General features: G+C 36.5%; 1 protein-coding gene, 1 long non-coding RNA gene and 1 other non-coding gene across 5 annotated transcripts; 2 read left to right on the plus strand and 1 right to left on the minus strand.

The window, feature by feature from the left end:
- The first annotated feature begins 441 nt into the window (after positions 1-441).
- On the plus strand, positions 442-6,359 carry LOC148695293 (uncharacterized). Of its 2 annotated transcripts, XR_015965093.1 has the most exons (3): positions 464-1,891; positions 2,225-2,345; positions 5,897-6,359. It is a non-coding gene; the product is annotated as an uncharacterized LOC148695293 (long non-coding RNA). The 2 variants fall into 2 exon arrangements; XR_015965092.1 differs by having other exon boundaries at positions 442-2,345.
- Positions 6,360-7,564: 1,205 nt separating this feature from the next.
- On the plus strand, positions 7,565-7,648 carry TRNAL-CAA (transfer RNA leucine (anticodon CAA)). The gene has a single exon. It is a non-coding gene; the product is annotated as a tRNA-Leu (tRNA).
- Positions 7,649-8,129: 481 nt separating this feature from the next.
- Positions 8,130-13,848, minus strand: LOC137717629 (transcription initiation factor TFIID subunit 5). Of its 2 annotated transcripts, none has more exons than XM_068457048.2 (19): positions 13,555-13,848; positions 12,711-12,792; positions 12,530-12,608; positions 12,297-12,394; positions 12,146-12,202; positions 11,969-12,056; positions 11,782-11,891; positions 11,319-11,420; positions 11,027-11,178; positions 10,484-10,594; positions 10,332-10,401; positions 10,213-10,252; positions 9,957-10,121; positions 9,763-9,839; positions 9,483-9,599; positions 9,048-9,313; positions 8,877-8,972; positions 8,722-8,797; positions 8,130-8,617 (listed from the first exon to the last, which is right to left on the minus strand). In XM_068457048.2, the coding sequence occupies exons 1-19, from the start codon at positions 13,743-13,745 to the stop codon at positions 8,564-8,566; spliced, it is 2,031 nt and encodes a 676-aa protein (XP_068313149.2). In that variant the 5' UTR covers positions 13,746-13,848; the 3' UTR covers positions 8,130-8,563. The 2 variants fall into 2 exon arrangements, with proteins under 2 accessions (XP_068313149.2, XP_068313150.2); XM_068457049.2 differs by having other exon boundaries at positions 9,957-10,118; positions 13,555-13,844.
- Between the last annotated feature and the right edge of the window lie 2,358 nt (positions 13,849-16,206).

The following is a 16,206-nucleotide window of genomic DNA, read 5'->3' on the forward strand; positions in this document are numbered from 1 at the left end:
GTCATTTCGGCTTTTCTTGTATTGTTTTCGCTAGCGAGATCTGGTTTTATTCATGTCTTCTTGCTGTATTTTATTTTCGGCTTTTGCGTTTTGGTGTCTGCTGTATTTCATCACCCTTACTACTGTCGTTTCTCAAGGTGTGAAACAGCGGGAGACATACATGCATTGACATTAATCTCTATCAATTGCATTACTCTTTTAAACATAGTTGATAATTGTCATAAGTGTTTCCAATTCATATTTATTTATGCATATGAATCGGCAACACTCCATAAATTCCAATTAAGTTTTTAAAATAAAATATCAACTATATCAATTATACTGTAATACGTGATAATAATATTACATGACAGTATTATAACATATTATGTAATGGTGTAACAGACGCAGTCAGAAAACTCTCACCCCACCCATGTGTTGTAAAGGACACGTGTTACACGTACTCTGAAACAATCTCAGCCAACCAATTATTCATCTCAACACACAAAAATACTAATCAAGAATCGTCTCTGTCTCTCGGTTAATCTTTAGGTTAATCTCAGACTTTGTTTTCCTTTTTTCTCAAAAAAGCTTTATTTGTCTAAATAGAATTGTCTTCCCAAAAAACCAATCAACTCATATATCCCTCTGTCATCCTCTCCTCCCACCTCCCCACCACAAACTTTTAAAAAACATCAAATTCTTGAGGATTTCCCTTATTTGACCGTTCTGGGTTTCGCCGTTCCCGCACTGTGGATTCACTCAGGTCACTTCTCTGGCTACGTGTTACGGACACCTGGACGTCCCGTTCTGCATGATAGAGAGAGAAAAAGAGAAAGGCAGGGAGGAGATAAGGTCATAAATAAGAACAGTCAATGAAGAGAGAGAGAGACAGACAGTAACAGAGAGAGAGAGAGAGAGAGAGAGAGAGAGAGAGAGAGAGAGAGAGAGGGTAGTACAAAGCAGCAGTACAGCTTCTTTTGGTATTGGGGTTTGTGGAGGTTGCTCCCATTTTTTCTTCGTTTTGTCTTTTATTTTTTGCCATTGAGCGAAACCCTAAATTTATTTTACACCAAAATAGTATTACTCGTAGATTTTTCTGACATTTTGGTATCTTTCCTTATATGGGTTTTATTTTTCTTTCTTCCTGGGTTCTCAGATCTGACCCGTTTCAATCAGTCTTTTCATTACTTTTTTGCTTTCAAGTTTTTCTTTCTGCACAAAGTTTTTCTTCTTATTAATCAAAAGAAATTGGCAATTGGGTAGTTATATTATTGTGGTGAGTGTTAATTTGGTTGGGACTTAGGGTAGAAATTGACAGAAGAGAGTGAGCACACAGAGGCACTTGCCATAAAGCGTATGCCATTGCTTTTGCGTGCTCATGTCTCTGTCTGTCAGCTTCCCCATTTCCACTGCCGGATTAATATCAAGTTCTTCATTTTTTCCTTCTCATCCCCATCCTTCTTCTGGTCTTTCTCTTTAATTTATTTCACCAGTTCCCCTCTCTTCTCTCTCTCTCTCTCAAAATCTTTTATTTATGGTGCTTAATTAACTGCTCAAAAGGGAATTCAGACTTCAAAGTAAACTGAATCCCTAAGCCTAGCGTAGCTAAGAAAGCATGCTCCTGTTACTCTCTTGAAATCGGTAAGTGATTATATGTATATTATATCAATTATTTTATGTTATCTTATCAGAAACTGGTGAAATGAGAGCGTGACTTTTGATATTGTTTTATATATAAGAATGTGGATATATCTGTTTACTGTGCGAAATTAGCGGCAAAAACCAGGTTATCAAGCATAGCATTAGTACGGGACCATCATTCACGCTCTCTGGTATTAGTATGGTCCTCCCTTTCTCTCCCTTCCTTCCTCACTCGTCATCTTGAAACCCTGATGTAGTCCAAAAATTGGTAATTTTGATCCCTTTTTAAATTCATACGCATGCGATTCTTACTTGGAAACTGGTTCTTTGTTTGGACCTTTTTTGTTATTTGGTTTAATTAATGGATTTCTGTAGAACCCTATTTAGCAGCCTGAGTAGGGTTGATTTGCTTGCTTTACTATTGATTACAAAATTTTATTTTAAACCAGCTAGTTAGTTAATTTCACACCCATTATCTTTGAAAATATCATCAGTGAATGCATATAGTTCTTATAATTCTATTGTGATTTAATATGATGATCGAAGATAAAACGACTATGGTTTTGTTATCTGTCTCTTGTTTGTTTGGTTGATTTTGCAGGTAAGGTTTATGGATTGATACAACGGTCCACCCATTGTCAAGTTGAAAGTATTTTCTTCCTTTTTTTGGGCTTGTGTATGGAGCTATATCTTTCAAGTTTCATCAGATGAAAACTTAGCAGGTATGAATTTGCTTTCGGAATGATCAAAATCATCTGGTGGTTCATTTCTTGCACCGAAATTTATGTATATATTTTCATCTATTTGATCTATGGCATACATATATTTATTTGGATTTTATTTTTAGACTTGTGTCTCTAATTAGACGCTGCTGGTAAGTATTTCTAACCCAATTAAATACTGGATCTTAATGCATACTGCAGTAACATGAATAATTTCAATATTTGCTTTTATCTTGCAGTGAAATTTATTTCATATATGTCCACAAACTGGTTTTTTTATTCAAAATGGAATGCGCTGTTAGCAAACAATAATGACTGTGATAGACTAGTAAGTTTTGAAGCATGGATTGATCTTATATTAATTTTAGAATTGCATGTCATGTATTCCTTATAGCATGAATTTCACTTTGAGTCTGAAGTTGCTATACAATTGAAGCCATTTTTTGTGGCTTAACATTGATTCATGCCCAAAATTGTACTATTTCTTGTATGGTTACTGGTTACGATTATAAATTAGTAACCATTTAGTTAGTTAATTTGTGTGACTGTGTGTTGTAATTTCTCATTACATTTGTTTAGCAATTTTTTTTGCTATTACTTTTTCATGTATCTATAGAATCTAGACTTTTTGTGGTCCTTCTTCCTTTTTCCATCGACATTCCTGTAAGTTGATATGCATGCAATGCAATTGATTTTTAACATCTAACTCATTGTATTTGGTTTTTCATTTATCTAGCATGTACACTTGTGTGTGGCCACACGTACAAAATATTATTCTATATAGGTTCTACATATCAAACACTAGCCACATCCCATTCTCAGTACGTTTCTTCGATGTTATGAAGGCATAAGTCAACAAATTATTCCAGCAAATACGCATACGGGATATAACTAACTTGCATGTGAATGTGAGGTACTGTTAGGCTTTTGATGGTGTTCATAAGATTCTTATGTTAGGAGAAGGTACATACAGATCTTGCTCATGCTGTTTTTTTGTTAAATTTTGTGGTCCAGATTCACTAAACTGAGCAACATGAGCTTTTTTTTGACAAGTCTAGCTAGGAGGAACAATACCCTTTTAATTCATGTGATTGGTAAGCCAATTAAAGATGGCTTCAGCCTTATCTTTCGAAAGTACAAATAGAAGAGAAAAAGTTGCTTTGGCATCGCTTCAGATTGAGTTTGTTGTGTTCCTCGTGTACTAAATGGCTTACCATCTCAATCACATGATACTGGCATCAAGGTCCAAGCTTGGGGGTTGGAACTTTGTAGTACTGCATGCATGCATGCGCTGGGATTAACAACCACCACATACATTGTCCGTGGTGACCACTTTATTGTCTGTGATCGGACCATAATGTTGCTGCGGTGTTCCATCAGTACTTACTGATGTGAGATGTGAGAAGCAGAAGTGAAATTTTGGGGACGTTTTTCAGCAATCCCACCAAGTAAACAAAAATGGAAAGCTCCACATACCTTGGAAAGATTAAGAGACTGTATCTCCATCTGATCTTTTGTTCTATTTGCTTGTTTGTTGTGTGGTTAATGTGATCGATGTTGATGATTATCTATATCTTTCAAAATTGTTCAAAATTGTTTTTAGATCGAGGGGCCTAAGAGGTTTCACTCTAATGACATCAATAATGTTCCTAACTTTACCACTTGCCCAATCTGTGGTTTTACCATAAAAGGCCTCGTTATTAGTTAGACTAAGGTAATCATATTTAAAGCCACCCTTATTGACTTCCCCCACCGATGTAGGATTCCAACACTCCCCCTCACGTGTAATCCCATTTAGTGGCATTGACAATTGAAACTCAGAGGTTGGCTCCAATAGAGTCCAGACTTGTTTTCAATTTTTTTAGGAAGTGTCTCTTAAGAACTCAGAGGCTGGCTCGGCTCTATGTTAAGAGTCCAAGCTTGTTTCCAAGTCCATACTTCCTGGTGACAAGCCTTTGGCTTGCACAAACCTATAACCGTGGGAATTTTATTTTTAGATCAACGGGTTCGGGGGTCCCACTCTAACGACATCGATACTGTCCTCAACTTTACCACCTGCCCAATCCGTCAGGTGAGAGGTTTTACCACAAAAAACCTTGGTATTAATTAGAGTAGAGTAATCATATTTAAAGCCACCTTTGTTGGAATCCCACATGCTTTCCCCATCGATGTGGGATTCCAACAAAAAATCCATTATTGTTAGAACATAAAAAATATTCGTGCTTTACTCTTCATAGGGTCCTCAAGCAATTCACCTAGTGAAAATTAGTGGATTTGGAATCAATAGCATATGGTAAGGACATTTCTAATTGAACTATACTCATCATTTCATGATATTTTGATTGATTTTCTTGTGCTGGTCATTGTTTCATTTTGGTGAAGAACGAAAGAACGTATGTACCTGTGTCCTCAAAATAAGTTTAAGTTGGTCGTTATCATATACATTTTATACTGAAGTCCAGAAGCGCATATCATGTTTAGTTGCTTACAAATTCTAGTTAGGAGTTTAATAGCTTGATAAAATTTCAAACATAGTCCTTTTTGTATGGTTAAAGTAAAATCTTCGTTGAACTTTATTCATGAGTTATGAATTATTGGTAGATTAGTATAATGGTTACAATTAATATTAAATATTGTCCAAATTTTTTTTTTAACTGACAATACTCAAGATTTGAAACCTAGCTATCTAGCTTCCATCTCGCTGGCTCGTAATCCAGTGTTCCATAGTCATACTAAACACGATTGATGTGCATTTCATTTGCGAAAGAGTTCAGTGTCAAGATCTAAGAGTTCATCACGTTTTTCCTCTGAACAACTTGAATACATAATGACAAGTACTGCATTCTCCACAGTTCTTATATATCTTAGAAACAAACTCTTGATAGAGAGAGTCCTATAGTATGAGATTGAGGGCAGATAGCCTGATGCCACATCAGCATAATTCATACTGATGTGGTGTCTGTTCAACTACAGCTGTGTTAGTTTAGAATGTTGTGTAATTCTTAATTATGTCATTTAGGAAAGTACATAAATATATAAAGTCTACCTTACTTCAGATGTAAATACTGATTTAGTTTTAATGAGAAAGAGCTTTGTTATAAGACCTAGAATTTCTTTGCTTATTTCTAAATCAATTGGTGAATCTCAGTCTATCATGAATTCGTTGAAAGATCATAAACATCAACCGGTAAGTTTGGTATTTTTAGGTCAACCATATTCGTGAGGGGAGATGGCGTGAAATATATACTTATGTATCGCGTATATGGAAACGAAACTTTGGAATCACTTACGAGGTTGTGTCTGCAGGAGTTATAAATTGTTAAAACATTATTTATTATCTTTCAGAGTTTCATTCAAGTATATCTTCCGTCAAACATATAAAGTTTAAGCCTGCTTCTGCTCTATATTCATGTGTGATTCCCCCTTGTAGATGAGACCTTTTCTTTGATGATTGGTTGTTATAGTGTATTTAGGTTTTTGCTAAGGTTTTGATCAGGAGCTGATATACACACGTATATTTAAATAATCCAAATTCTTGTGAAAATTTGCAGGATACTATTGATTCATCGTCATAGTATATAATATATCACATCTGCCTGTTGGACGTTGCTTTTGAGTTCATCATCCCCATATGGCGTTAGTGTTGGAGCTCAGCTATTCTCTTTCACTGCGGATGGCCATGGGGAGATATGTCTGCGATAATGGAGCCCCCCTTTTGTTTATTTCAGCGGAGGATCTGGATTCGCTACACCTTGTGTAGGTTTGGAGAGCGTGGAGTTCAACCAGTAAGTGCTTTCCCATATTTTTGGAAGCCTTCGTAAAGACCGACACGAATTGCCCTCTTCATACGGTTAATCCTCTTACAAATTTCAATTATTATTTAGTGGTAGATGCCTTTTTGTACAAGGCTTTAATGGAAAAATCATTGTATGTATGTTCTTTTTTACTTTTGAAGAAAATTAATTCTGGGAATGGTTTTTTCATACAAGTATATGGAAATATGGTATGCAGAAATTTTCCCTTGCTGAGTATATATATATGGCGACTTCTTCTTTTCTCCCCTTTGATAATGGTTGTCTCTTCGTTTTTTACTTCATCCGAATATCACCTTGTGTAGGGTTTCTGGTTTTAGATCAATTCAGAAACTCCGTTAAGCTTGTATCTCACCAACTATGCTGTTAAATGGACGTTATTGATTGCATTGGAGTGAGAAAATACCTGCTTTGTCCAAAATTATGAGCTTAGTCATGTATGTATCATGGCCGATTGCATGTACTGGTCGTTTTATCGCTGCTGTTCGCGGCAAGTGTTTTCTGTTTGGTCAGAGAAACTGGTGCATTTCATGGTGCCAAAAGTTCCTTGGGTGCATATTTTACTATGGCCAAGTACTGTCCTTTTACTGTTATTTATTAAGATTTTAGGATGCGATGTCAAGTTTTGAATCCGGATCCTCTTTATGAGGATCCCTGTGATCCGTTTATTGTACATCGTCTGGTAAAAAATCATTTTAAATATTTTTATTTAAAATTAAATACAAACAGTACTTGACAAAATTTAACCGTACGATATATAATGAACAGACATGATTTACAGATCCTCAAGATCCTCATCAAAAGGATCCGAAGAGGATCCTGTTGGGTCAAGTTTTACCCTTGATTATCTAAAAAGAATTTGGTCTTGTTACGAGTTCAGCCCTGTCAGTGCTCTCAGAAACCAAATCAATTAGGGCTAAATAGACAAGCGCCAAGTTAATCGGAAAAACAAACAACTCTAGGGGAATGAAGGTAGTTCGTGCATTTCGTTCTCTAATTAGTATATTTTTTTAGTGTTCATAGACCTGCTTAAGTAGTTATGATAGTTACAGTTCTTCGCTCTACCTTTAAAATGCATTCTCCACTACGTTTCAGAAAGGTATTTCAATCAATTATTCATCCACTTCTCACGACATGTTTACCAAAATCACTCCACAACTTTTAAGTTTTTATAAAAACCCCTTTTATTCATGTTTTTTTTCCTTCTGTAAAGTGCAATGTTGTTAAGGGCCAACATGTAAAAAAAAATTGACAAACTAATATTCAATTGCAAGAAAAGGAACTTATAGCTTAAACTGAGATGCATGAATTCTTGCACTGGTTTTTCCCTTCTGCTTTTGTGATGTTGGAATTTTAGTTAAACGATATATATGTAAAATTGTGTACCTTAACCACCAACATCATCCAGTCAGGATGGCCGAGTGGTCTAAGGCGCCAGACTCAAGTTCTGGTCCTCTAACGAGGGCGTGGGTTCAAATCCCACTTCTGACATTTCCTTTATCATTTTTTTAACGATATAACGATGGAAGAAATCATGAATGGAAAATGATACCAAATATTGGACTCACATTTTCTTTCGTTGTGTTGTGTATTAGTAAACGTAAGATATATGAATGAAAAATAATCCAAAAAATATTGACTCACTTTTTTGTTCGTTGTGCATTAGTAAATGCAAGATATGTTAAGAATGTGAAATGTGAATGATACTTATATATATCCGACTCTTGTTTTGACTCATGTAGTGGTTGAGAACGAATTTCAATCTTGTATTTCAGATAGTACGTCCTGAGGTCGATTCACATGGTGGCTAGGGAGATTAAAAATGCCTCTATAAATCTTTTAGCCTCTGGAAAGATGGACGACCGTGGCGAAACGACCAGCTGGTTCCATTTAAAAAAAAAAAAAAAAAAACCAAAATTCTCGCAATCTCATTCAAATTTCAAAATTACTTGTTTAGTCTGAGATCAGGAGATTGTGAATTACCAATTTACCATGAATATTCTGACTGTTGGGTTAAAAACACAAATACAAATGGTTTCTCGTACAATCATTCTTTACAAGGAACCGTAGGAGCCATTAAAACCCTACTTTAGGGGCATGAAAACCATACAAGCGGAAAAGATCAATTTTGCACTATAAGAGCGCAAAGTCGAGGGTTCTGTTCATTTACTCGGAGCCATTGTCGCAAAGGGATCGAGTACGAAACTACAATTTATGCAAAATGTATCCGGGGACAATAAAAACATACACCATTTAACTGTCACAAAATCTCTCAATGTGTCGTGACACACGAGGTGCCTTACCGACTGTTGGCACACAGCAGCATGAGAAGGGCCGGTCACGAGACTTGTACAGCACGTTACGAGACCTCTCCTCGTGTTAGATCAAGCCTAGACGGAGTGAACTTTATACAGTTTTTGAAAGAACCCCAGAAGCAAATAGAAGGTTTCTTCGAGAAAACTGCAACCAGAACAAAATCACAAACATTAAATGTAATTCTCACCTGTTTATAATTATTGAGCAAAGATGGATAAGTTGCTGTTATTGACAATTTGTGCATTTACCCGTAACGAGTAGACGGGAGTAGACTTGGTCGGCAAAGTCCTCAATGATCGGAGTCTGCTGGTATTTCCACTTTTGCTGATCGAAACCATAATGTTAGTGAAATCACTGTGTTTAAAGAATCTCATAAGAACGAAATAAGAGTTGAGGAACTCACTTTTCTTCAGTTCTTGGCAACTTTGTACTTGCAGTTACGTCCCATAGTTTTACAGTACAATCGGCAGACCCAGAAGCAAGAAGCGAACCCTCACCACTGACATATCAAAATCATACTTTAGACAGTTTTCTAAACGGAAAACTATGGTAAGAGAAAGAAAAGATGATCTACCTGAAATCAAGTGTCCATACGCATGAGGTGTGACCCGTCAAAGGTGTAACACAGCGCCCAGTTGAAAGGTCCCACATCATGATTGTGCCGTCTTCATCACCAGATGCCATGTAGCGACCATCAGGTGACATTGCCAGAGACAAAACCATACTCCTGTGACCAATAAATATTCGGACACACTCTCCAGTTTGTACGTCCCACAATCTAACTGTTTTATCACTAGAGCCAGTGGCAACGTAGTTGCAGTTGGCATGCCATTGCACACACTAAAACAAAACAAAAAAAATCCACACATTAGAATTTGGTTGCATGGATTACAGAGGCAGTAATTCAATAAAATACTGAACATCTTCAAATATACAACAATACAGATGCAGACATAAAGAGAGAGAGAGAGAGAGAGAGAGAGAGAGAGAGAGAGAGAGAGTTACTGACATCAACATCAGATAAGTGCCCAGCCATTATTCTCAAAGGCTGTATTCTGTCCATAGACCAAATCCTTGCTGTTCGATCGTGTGAAGCACTGGCAAAATAATGACCGACAGGGCTAAACTGCATAAGACAACCTCTCCCATTAGAGTAGAATTAAAAGAGGTAGATTGAAGTGGATAAAGAAGTACAAAAATGCATCCCATGCGACCAAAAGTCAAGATTTAAAATCTGTTGCTAGAAAACGTGAGTTTACTGCGGTTATGTCAAGTTCAACCAGAAATACCTGAACATCCCATACTGGGTAATTATGACCCTTGTAGCAAACAAGATTTGCATTTAATTTTGTGCTCCACAACCGAACTGCAGCATAGCAATGGAGTTTCTTACTGTTATCAACTAGTCTATTGGTATGAAAGAGGGGATGGGACAGGGAGAGGGGGAGGGGGAGAGAGATATATAACAGCTTAGACAGCATACCAGTTGAGTCCGCCGAAGAGGAAAGTATAAAATCCCCAAGGGGATTGAATGTAGCTGAATAAACTGGCCCCGAATGACCCTGAAACAAGGTATATGGTTTTTTTCCACCATTTGACAAAACTTGTTCACTTGAAGTGGTGGTACCATTCTCACCCTGCAAAGCTGCTGCACAAGCATAGTTCAATATAATTGCATATTTGCATATTTCACAAACAAGAAAAAAAAATCGTCACACAAAAACTACTATGAGACTTACAATCAAGGCCTTGTTGCCCAATCTTTGCCATATCCCATACCTGTTGAAGAATGCTTCAATATTAACACACACTTGGAGAGCAATATGCACAACAAGGAAGTAATAAGATAAGATGAAACCTTCAGCGATGAGTCTGAAAATCCACCAGCAACCATGGATCCATCATGGGATATAGACGAACAGTTTAAACTGACAAATTGTTGAACAAAAAGCTAAGTAATGGACTATAAAATGGAACCCAGTGTTGGTCAGAGACAGTTAAGGGAATTACCCATTGTGTGTGTTGATGAATGTATAAAAGCTGACAGATGGCAGTGCAGCACTACTCAATTGCACACGGTTTCTCAAGTCTTCAAAGATTGACTGTTCAACCTCTGTGGGACTGAAGCAATCAACAAAAGATTAGTAAATAACCTGCATTGGATCTCAAGCATGGACTAACAATTTCCTATTCCCAGACCCTGAACAGACATGCAGCGAAAGGCTTCATTTAACAAAAGTATCTAATGAATCCATGTTCAAAATTACTACCTGTCAGTTAATAAAATCAATCAACTTTACGTACTGGTAGCTGACAAAATCAACTCCCTTTTGATCCATGTAATAGCTTTGCATGGAACTGAAAATTCTTCATAAAACTCAAGCTAAGTATCTACTCCAATTGATCCCAACTTTACTGACTTCTAGTTTAAATTTAATAAGTCTCATTTAAACAATTAGGAACCAATACTATTTTTTATCTCAACATACAGTTTCTACTATTAGCTACATCCAAAGTCAAAAGAAAGGTGGGGGAAGGGATCCCAGAAACTACATTACTGGCAGAGTAAGCTCTGGTTTGACTCTTGGTACTGCAGTTACAGGGGTTGCCTCAGGGCGTGCAGTTTTTGCCGTTGCACCAGAAGCCTTGTCCTTTTTCAACTTTTTGTTTGAAGACCCTTGTTTAGCTCCTTCACTTGATTTTTTCTGAAAAAAAAAAAAAAAAAAAAAAAAAAAAACAGATTTTCAAGTCAATGATATACCAGTCAATAGTTACAAACACATTACTTCAGTAATTGTACTTTGAAGCTATGAAGTTGTTACAGCATTTCAAAACATATTTGCACCTTATTCTCATCCCCATCCCCTTCTTTGCTTTCTCCTTCTGCTTTTTCAGAGTCTAAGGCCCCAGCCTTTTCCAAGCGTTCTTCAAAGGAATCTTCGAGCAACTACAAAAAAATATATGAGTGACATATAAAGTCAGGGAAGTACACATGTGTCGGCATGTTTTGTGCATGTTTTACACAAAACCTGCCTTATTTCAATAAACATATTTTTAAGTGATTATTAAAATATAAACCCGTAGCTTAGGGTAACATGTAATGCAAAAGCAAAAGAAACTTTATCTTTCTAAAAGCAAGAAGATACTTCCAATATGCACCAAAATGAGTAATATTAAAAATTCTTGAAAAATCTTCATGCAGCTTCCAAACATAAGTTTATTCATTTTCAGCAGAGAAATTCAATTAAAGCACTAGAACCAGTTTGACATACACACTATATAGTAACTCATCAGCATTCTTGACTCACCCCCCAATGTATTTCCTTCTGGTTTATCTGATTAGCTGAATCCAGGCTACTTCCGGTAAGTGTTACAGCCTCAGCATCTTCGGAAATTGAGCTGGGTTGTCCAGGAGAAACTACAAAACCAATTTAAACATTAGATATTTTGTTATGCAGCATATCCCCCTTTCAACCACAAGTCAAACCAATATACCTTGGAAGTTAATATGCTCATTGATAATCCCAAGCACTGTGGTGGATTGTGACTTGTGTAGAAACTGCAGCAGAAGCTCATACGAGTACTGGAAAGATAATTGACCCAAAAATATGTTGCTCAGCTATATATATACAAGGCCTACATAAATAACTAAAAGAAGAACCAGAATATTACCTGGCATATCTTTATGTTGACTTTGCTCTGCCTAAGAGAATGAGCAAATTCCATCTCCTGAGTAACAACAGAAATATGAGAAATTTTTTAAAGGTGTTGATGTAACCATTAATCAAAAATGCATTAATGAGAGTGTTGTGGGAGTAAACACCTCCAAATGAGAGGGCGAAAGAACGCCTTCCAACTTCTGTAGATCTCGTAGGTGCATCATTTCATGGTCTTCACGGAAGCTATTGAAAAATGTCCGAGCTGGTAACATGAACAAAGAACAGGTGTTCACTCATTGACAAGTAGTTACTTCAGAAGTTTAAGCCTCTAGAGAGTAAGATATCAACGATAATCACATAAAACTATACGATACATGGCAAGAAGTAAGAGATATACCGTCTTGTATATGACCTTTAGCAACCAGATCCATGAAACAATGAATAAATACAGGATAGAGAACGCGAAGCAACTCATGCTGCATATATAAATAAGGCCATTTTTAATATGCAGAAAATATAAAACCTTACAGTATAAGAAATAAAATCCATAGAAAAATTAACTCAAAAAAGTAAGTTACCCTGTACAAATCTAGTGAAGTGTAAGTCCATGATCTCAACTTGGCATATCCATCTTGATACTGTGCTGGACCTTCCTCATACCTGTAAAACAAAGAATGCCAACTAAGGAATTAAAAGCAACCTTGAATCAAAAACACTAGAATGAACAAACAGAAACATAAGCATATACGTGTCCACGTAAAACGAATGCTCCTATTTCAGATTTGCCTATCGTCTTAGAAACACTGACATTGAAGTGCATAATCAATCGAATAATGATTCGACTTCCATACTATAATCTTCTTTTTCGTACAGTTTCCATACATATACTGTAGAACATTGACCTCAAGACACCTTTGTTAGTACTGAGCTGATATTGCCCATGCTTTTATCCTTCCGGGAACTAGTTCTCAGCTCTCCAACGTTCTCAATTCTATTCATGCTAAAGTTCCAAGCTCCCTCCACTAAAACACGAATCGAAATTCCATTGTTCCATACAGAATATACTCAACTACGACACCCTAATTTCATAATATCCGGAGACCTTCATACTGAACAGATCTCGACAATGCGATTAACCTAAAGGAAACTAGTTCTTAGCTCTCTGAAATTCCCAATTCTAGTAGTGCCAAAGTCCGAAACTCGACCCACTAAAACCAATCGAAATTCCAATGAGAAATACTCAGAACTCAGCTCCTAAGTTCAATTTTCCATACATCAGGACCATAAAATCAAAATTGCAGCTAGATCCCGCAAGCATCACAAATAACCCTTAGAACCCGAAAATTAACAACAAAATACGAAATGGAAGTGCAAGAAAAACAAGAGAGAGAGAGAGAGAGAGAGAAGGAGGAGAGAGATTACTGGGAGAAGGAGAGGATGTGCTTGGCGACGTCGGGGTCCAATTGGGAATTGAAAGAGATCGGGGACGAAGAGCTGTTGGTATTCTTGTTTAGTTCTTCTTGAAAAGCGTTCTCCGCCTGCTTGAAGCCTTTCTTCTTCAAATAAGCCGTCACGAACTTCCGCACGCTCTCGTCGTCCACCGCCTCAGACATCTCCGCCACCACTTTTTGCAATCGCAGTTTCTCTGTGTTCGAAACTGTGAACGGAAAACCCCTTCAGCGATTCAGTCCCTCTCGTCTCCTCCTGCCCTTCAAATTCCCGGTTTTTGTAAATTTTGGGCCTCAGGGCCCACAATTTCTCGAATCAACGATCTGAAGTCGTTGTAGGTTTCGGGCTCACAACTCTTGTAATTTTCCGTTAGTTGGGCCAAATCAACTTGCCATTGGTTTGATACTGACCTGGGCTGGGCCTTATTTTTCTGAATGAGGAATGTGACCCGTTGACGAATGAGAATGAAGATCATTCTCTCAACTCACTACGTCCTGAGTTCAAACTCTCTTCATCCTTTTGCAAGAATAATTACATATATGGAATACTTGTGTTCTCTTCAGGGTGAATGCGCATAGCTCTCTTCTTTCGAATCGTGTATATTAACTTTATTAACTCAATAATTACAACCGTTCAATTTCTCAATCTTTATATGAAGATTATACCCATAAAAAATCATTTGAATCGAAGATTATTTAGTTATCCAAATGTATGTAACAAATTGACGATATAAGTATCAACTAACATATACATGATGAACGGTCCCCACTTATATAATACATTTAGACGACTAAATGAACTTAGATTAGAATAATTTTTTTGTAAGGTTGATCTTAAAATAAAAATTAGGAATATAAACAATTTTGATTATGCAGTTTATACGATGAAGATATTTGTAAAGAATGAGCATGTTTCAACTATACATGCAGTGTCCACTGACAAACCCGAACGATATTTTGGCTCCTGCATGGAGCCGGGTTGTATTGTTAGTCCGTACACTAACGCATGATAAGTTCTTTTACAAAAGTACATAAGAAAATAATGTATAGATAACCTTATTTCTTTTACAAAAGTACATAAGCAAAATAATATACAGACAACCTTATTTGTTAGCTCAAAAAAATAAAAAGATATATTTTTATAATATATAGATATACTTATTTATTAGCTCAAAAAATGAAAAGATATATTATTATGAATCTTTAATAGGCACAATACTTTTCTTGGCGGTGCATGAGCTCAAAAGAAAAGGAAAGACGACATAAGAATTTTACGAAGAAGGAGCTTGCTCAAAAAAATATATTTGTAACTACATTTGTAACTGAACCCAAATTGCATAAAAAAACTCCAATGAGCCAAATCATCAACAACAAAATTCTTTCACGGTAAATGTGCCGATTTCACAAGATCAATTTTGGTGCAAAAGAACACGGCATGCTAAAACTTCCCACATAGTGATTATCCACTTTTGCATTTAAAATCAATTGTATTGCAAATGCAGTATTTGATTCCACCATAATCTTCTTGATTCCATTATTCCACGCGAGTTGCAGCCCAATAAAAACCCTCCAGCTTCAGTACATAAAATCTCACATCGACCAAGATTAGCACAAAAAACTAGAGTCCCATGCCCCCGACGAGTTTCTTAGGACACTACCAGCACCAATGAGGTCACCCTTGCGACATCTATCAACATTAAGCTTTACCTAATCCTCAGGAGTAGGTTCCTAATAAAAAAAAAAAGCATGTGTTCAAAAGAGACTTCATGGAGGAAACCATACTTGCATGAAGCCAATCTTTCAATAATAATTGATTTGGGATCATTTGGGAGAGCAAAATCCTGTTCAAAAATACTTTTGTTTCGCCAATGCCACAGGAATCAACAAGGCATACAAAAACTAAGTCTCAATTCCAAATTGTCCAAGACTACATTATGAAAGAGAGATTATATTTGAATCAATTATTAGTACATGCATCAGTATAAAACTGATTAGGAACGGGATAACTTTTCTAAATCTTAGTAGCAAATGAACAATCTCTAAAGACATAAATAATTGATTCAAAAGCACCATCACAAGTACCGCATGAAAAATCCATACTCAACCCCGGCCGTCTAGCTTGTTATTCAATCAATAATTCGTCTAGTGACAAAAGCCAAAGAAAAGAGAGCACTATAGGAGGAAGATGCAACTTCTAGATAAGGCTCTATCGTCACTTAGTATTTATATTATAATGTTTATTTTGTGTACGAAATAAAGAGATGATCAATTAGTTTTTGCTAAAGCTGCTTTAATTAATCAAGTTCATGCATCGCTTAAGATGTGTTTGTTGCGATATTCTTTCTTTCAAACGACATGTGATTAAGCATGGAAATTGTCTGGTTTATGGGACCAGAAGGTCATTATATTGTTTTATGGGGCCATAAGTTAATAATTCAAGATGATCGTGTGGTCTCTAGAAGCTCTTACTTTCTTTGTAGAGTTTTCTAGCCGTTGGATAAATTAAGATGCATAATATACTTGTAATTTAATTATGATTTATAAATGGAAGATGACGCAGCTAGAGAAAGAAGACCAAGAAAAGACCAAACCCACGGCAGGGTCCTAGATGATGCAATTATAATAT

This window comes from Pyrus communis, chromosome 8, assembly GCF_041283825.1.
Source record: "Pyrus communis isolate YQ-2024b chromosome 8, ASM4128382v1, whole genome shotgun sequence".
Lineage (NCBI taxonomy): Eukaryota > Viridiplantae > Streptophyta > Magnoliopsida > Rosales > Rosaceae > Pyrus > Pyrus communis.

Excerpts from the sequence above, each read along its gene's own strand:
- LOC137717629 (XM_068457048.2), bottom strand. The coding sequence starts at position 13,745 with ATGTCTGAGGCGGTGGACGACGAGAGCGTGCGGAAGTTCGTGACGGCT. Across the intron at positions 9,314-9,482 it reads GGCACTTATCTGATGTTGAT|TGTGTGCAATGGCATGCCAA; the intron begins GTCAGTAACTCT and ends GTTTTGTTTTAG. Across the intron at positions 8,618-8,721 it reads CTCCCGTCTACTCGTTACGG|TTTTCTCGAAGAAACCTTCT; the intron begins GTAAATGCACAA and ends TTCTGGTTGCAG.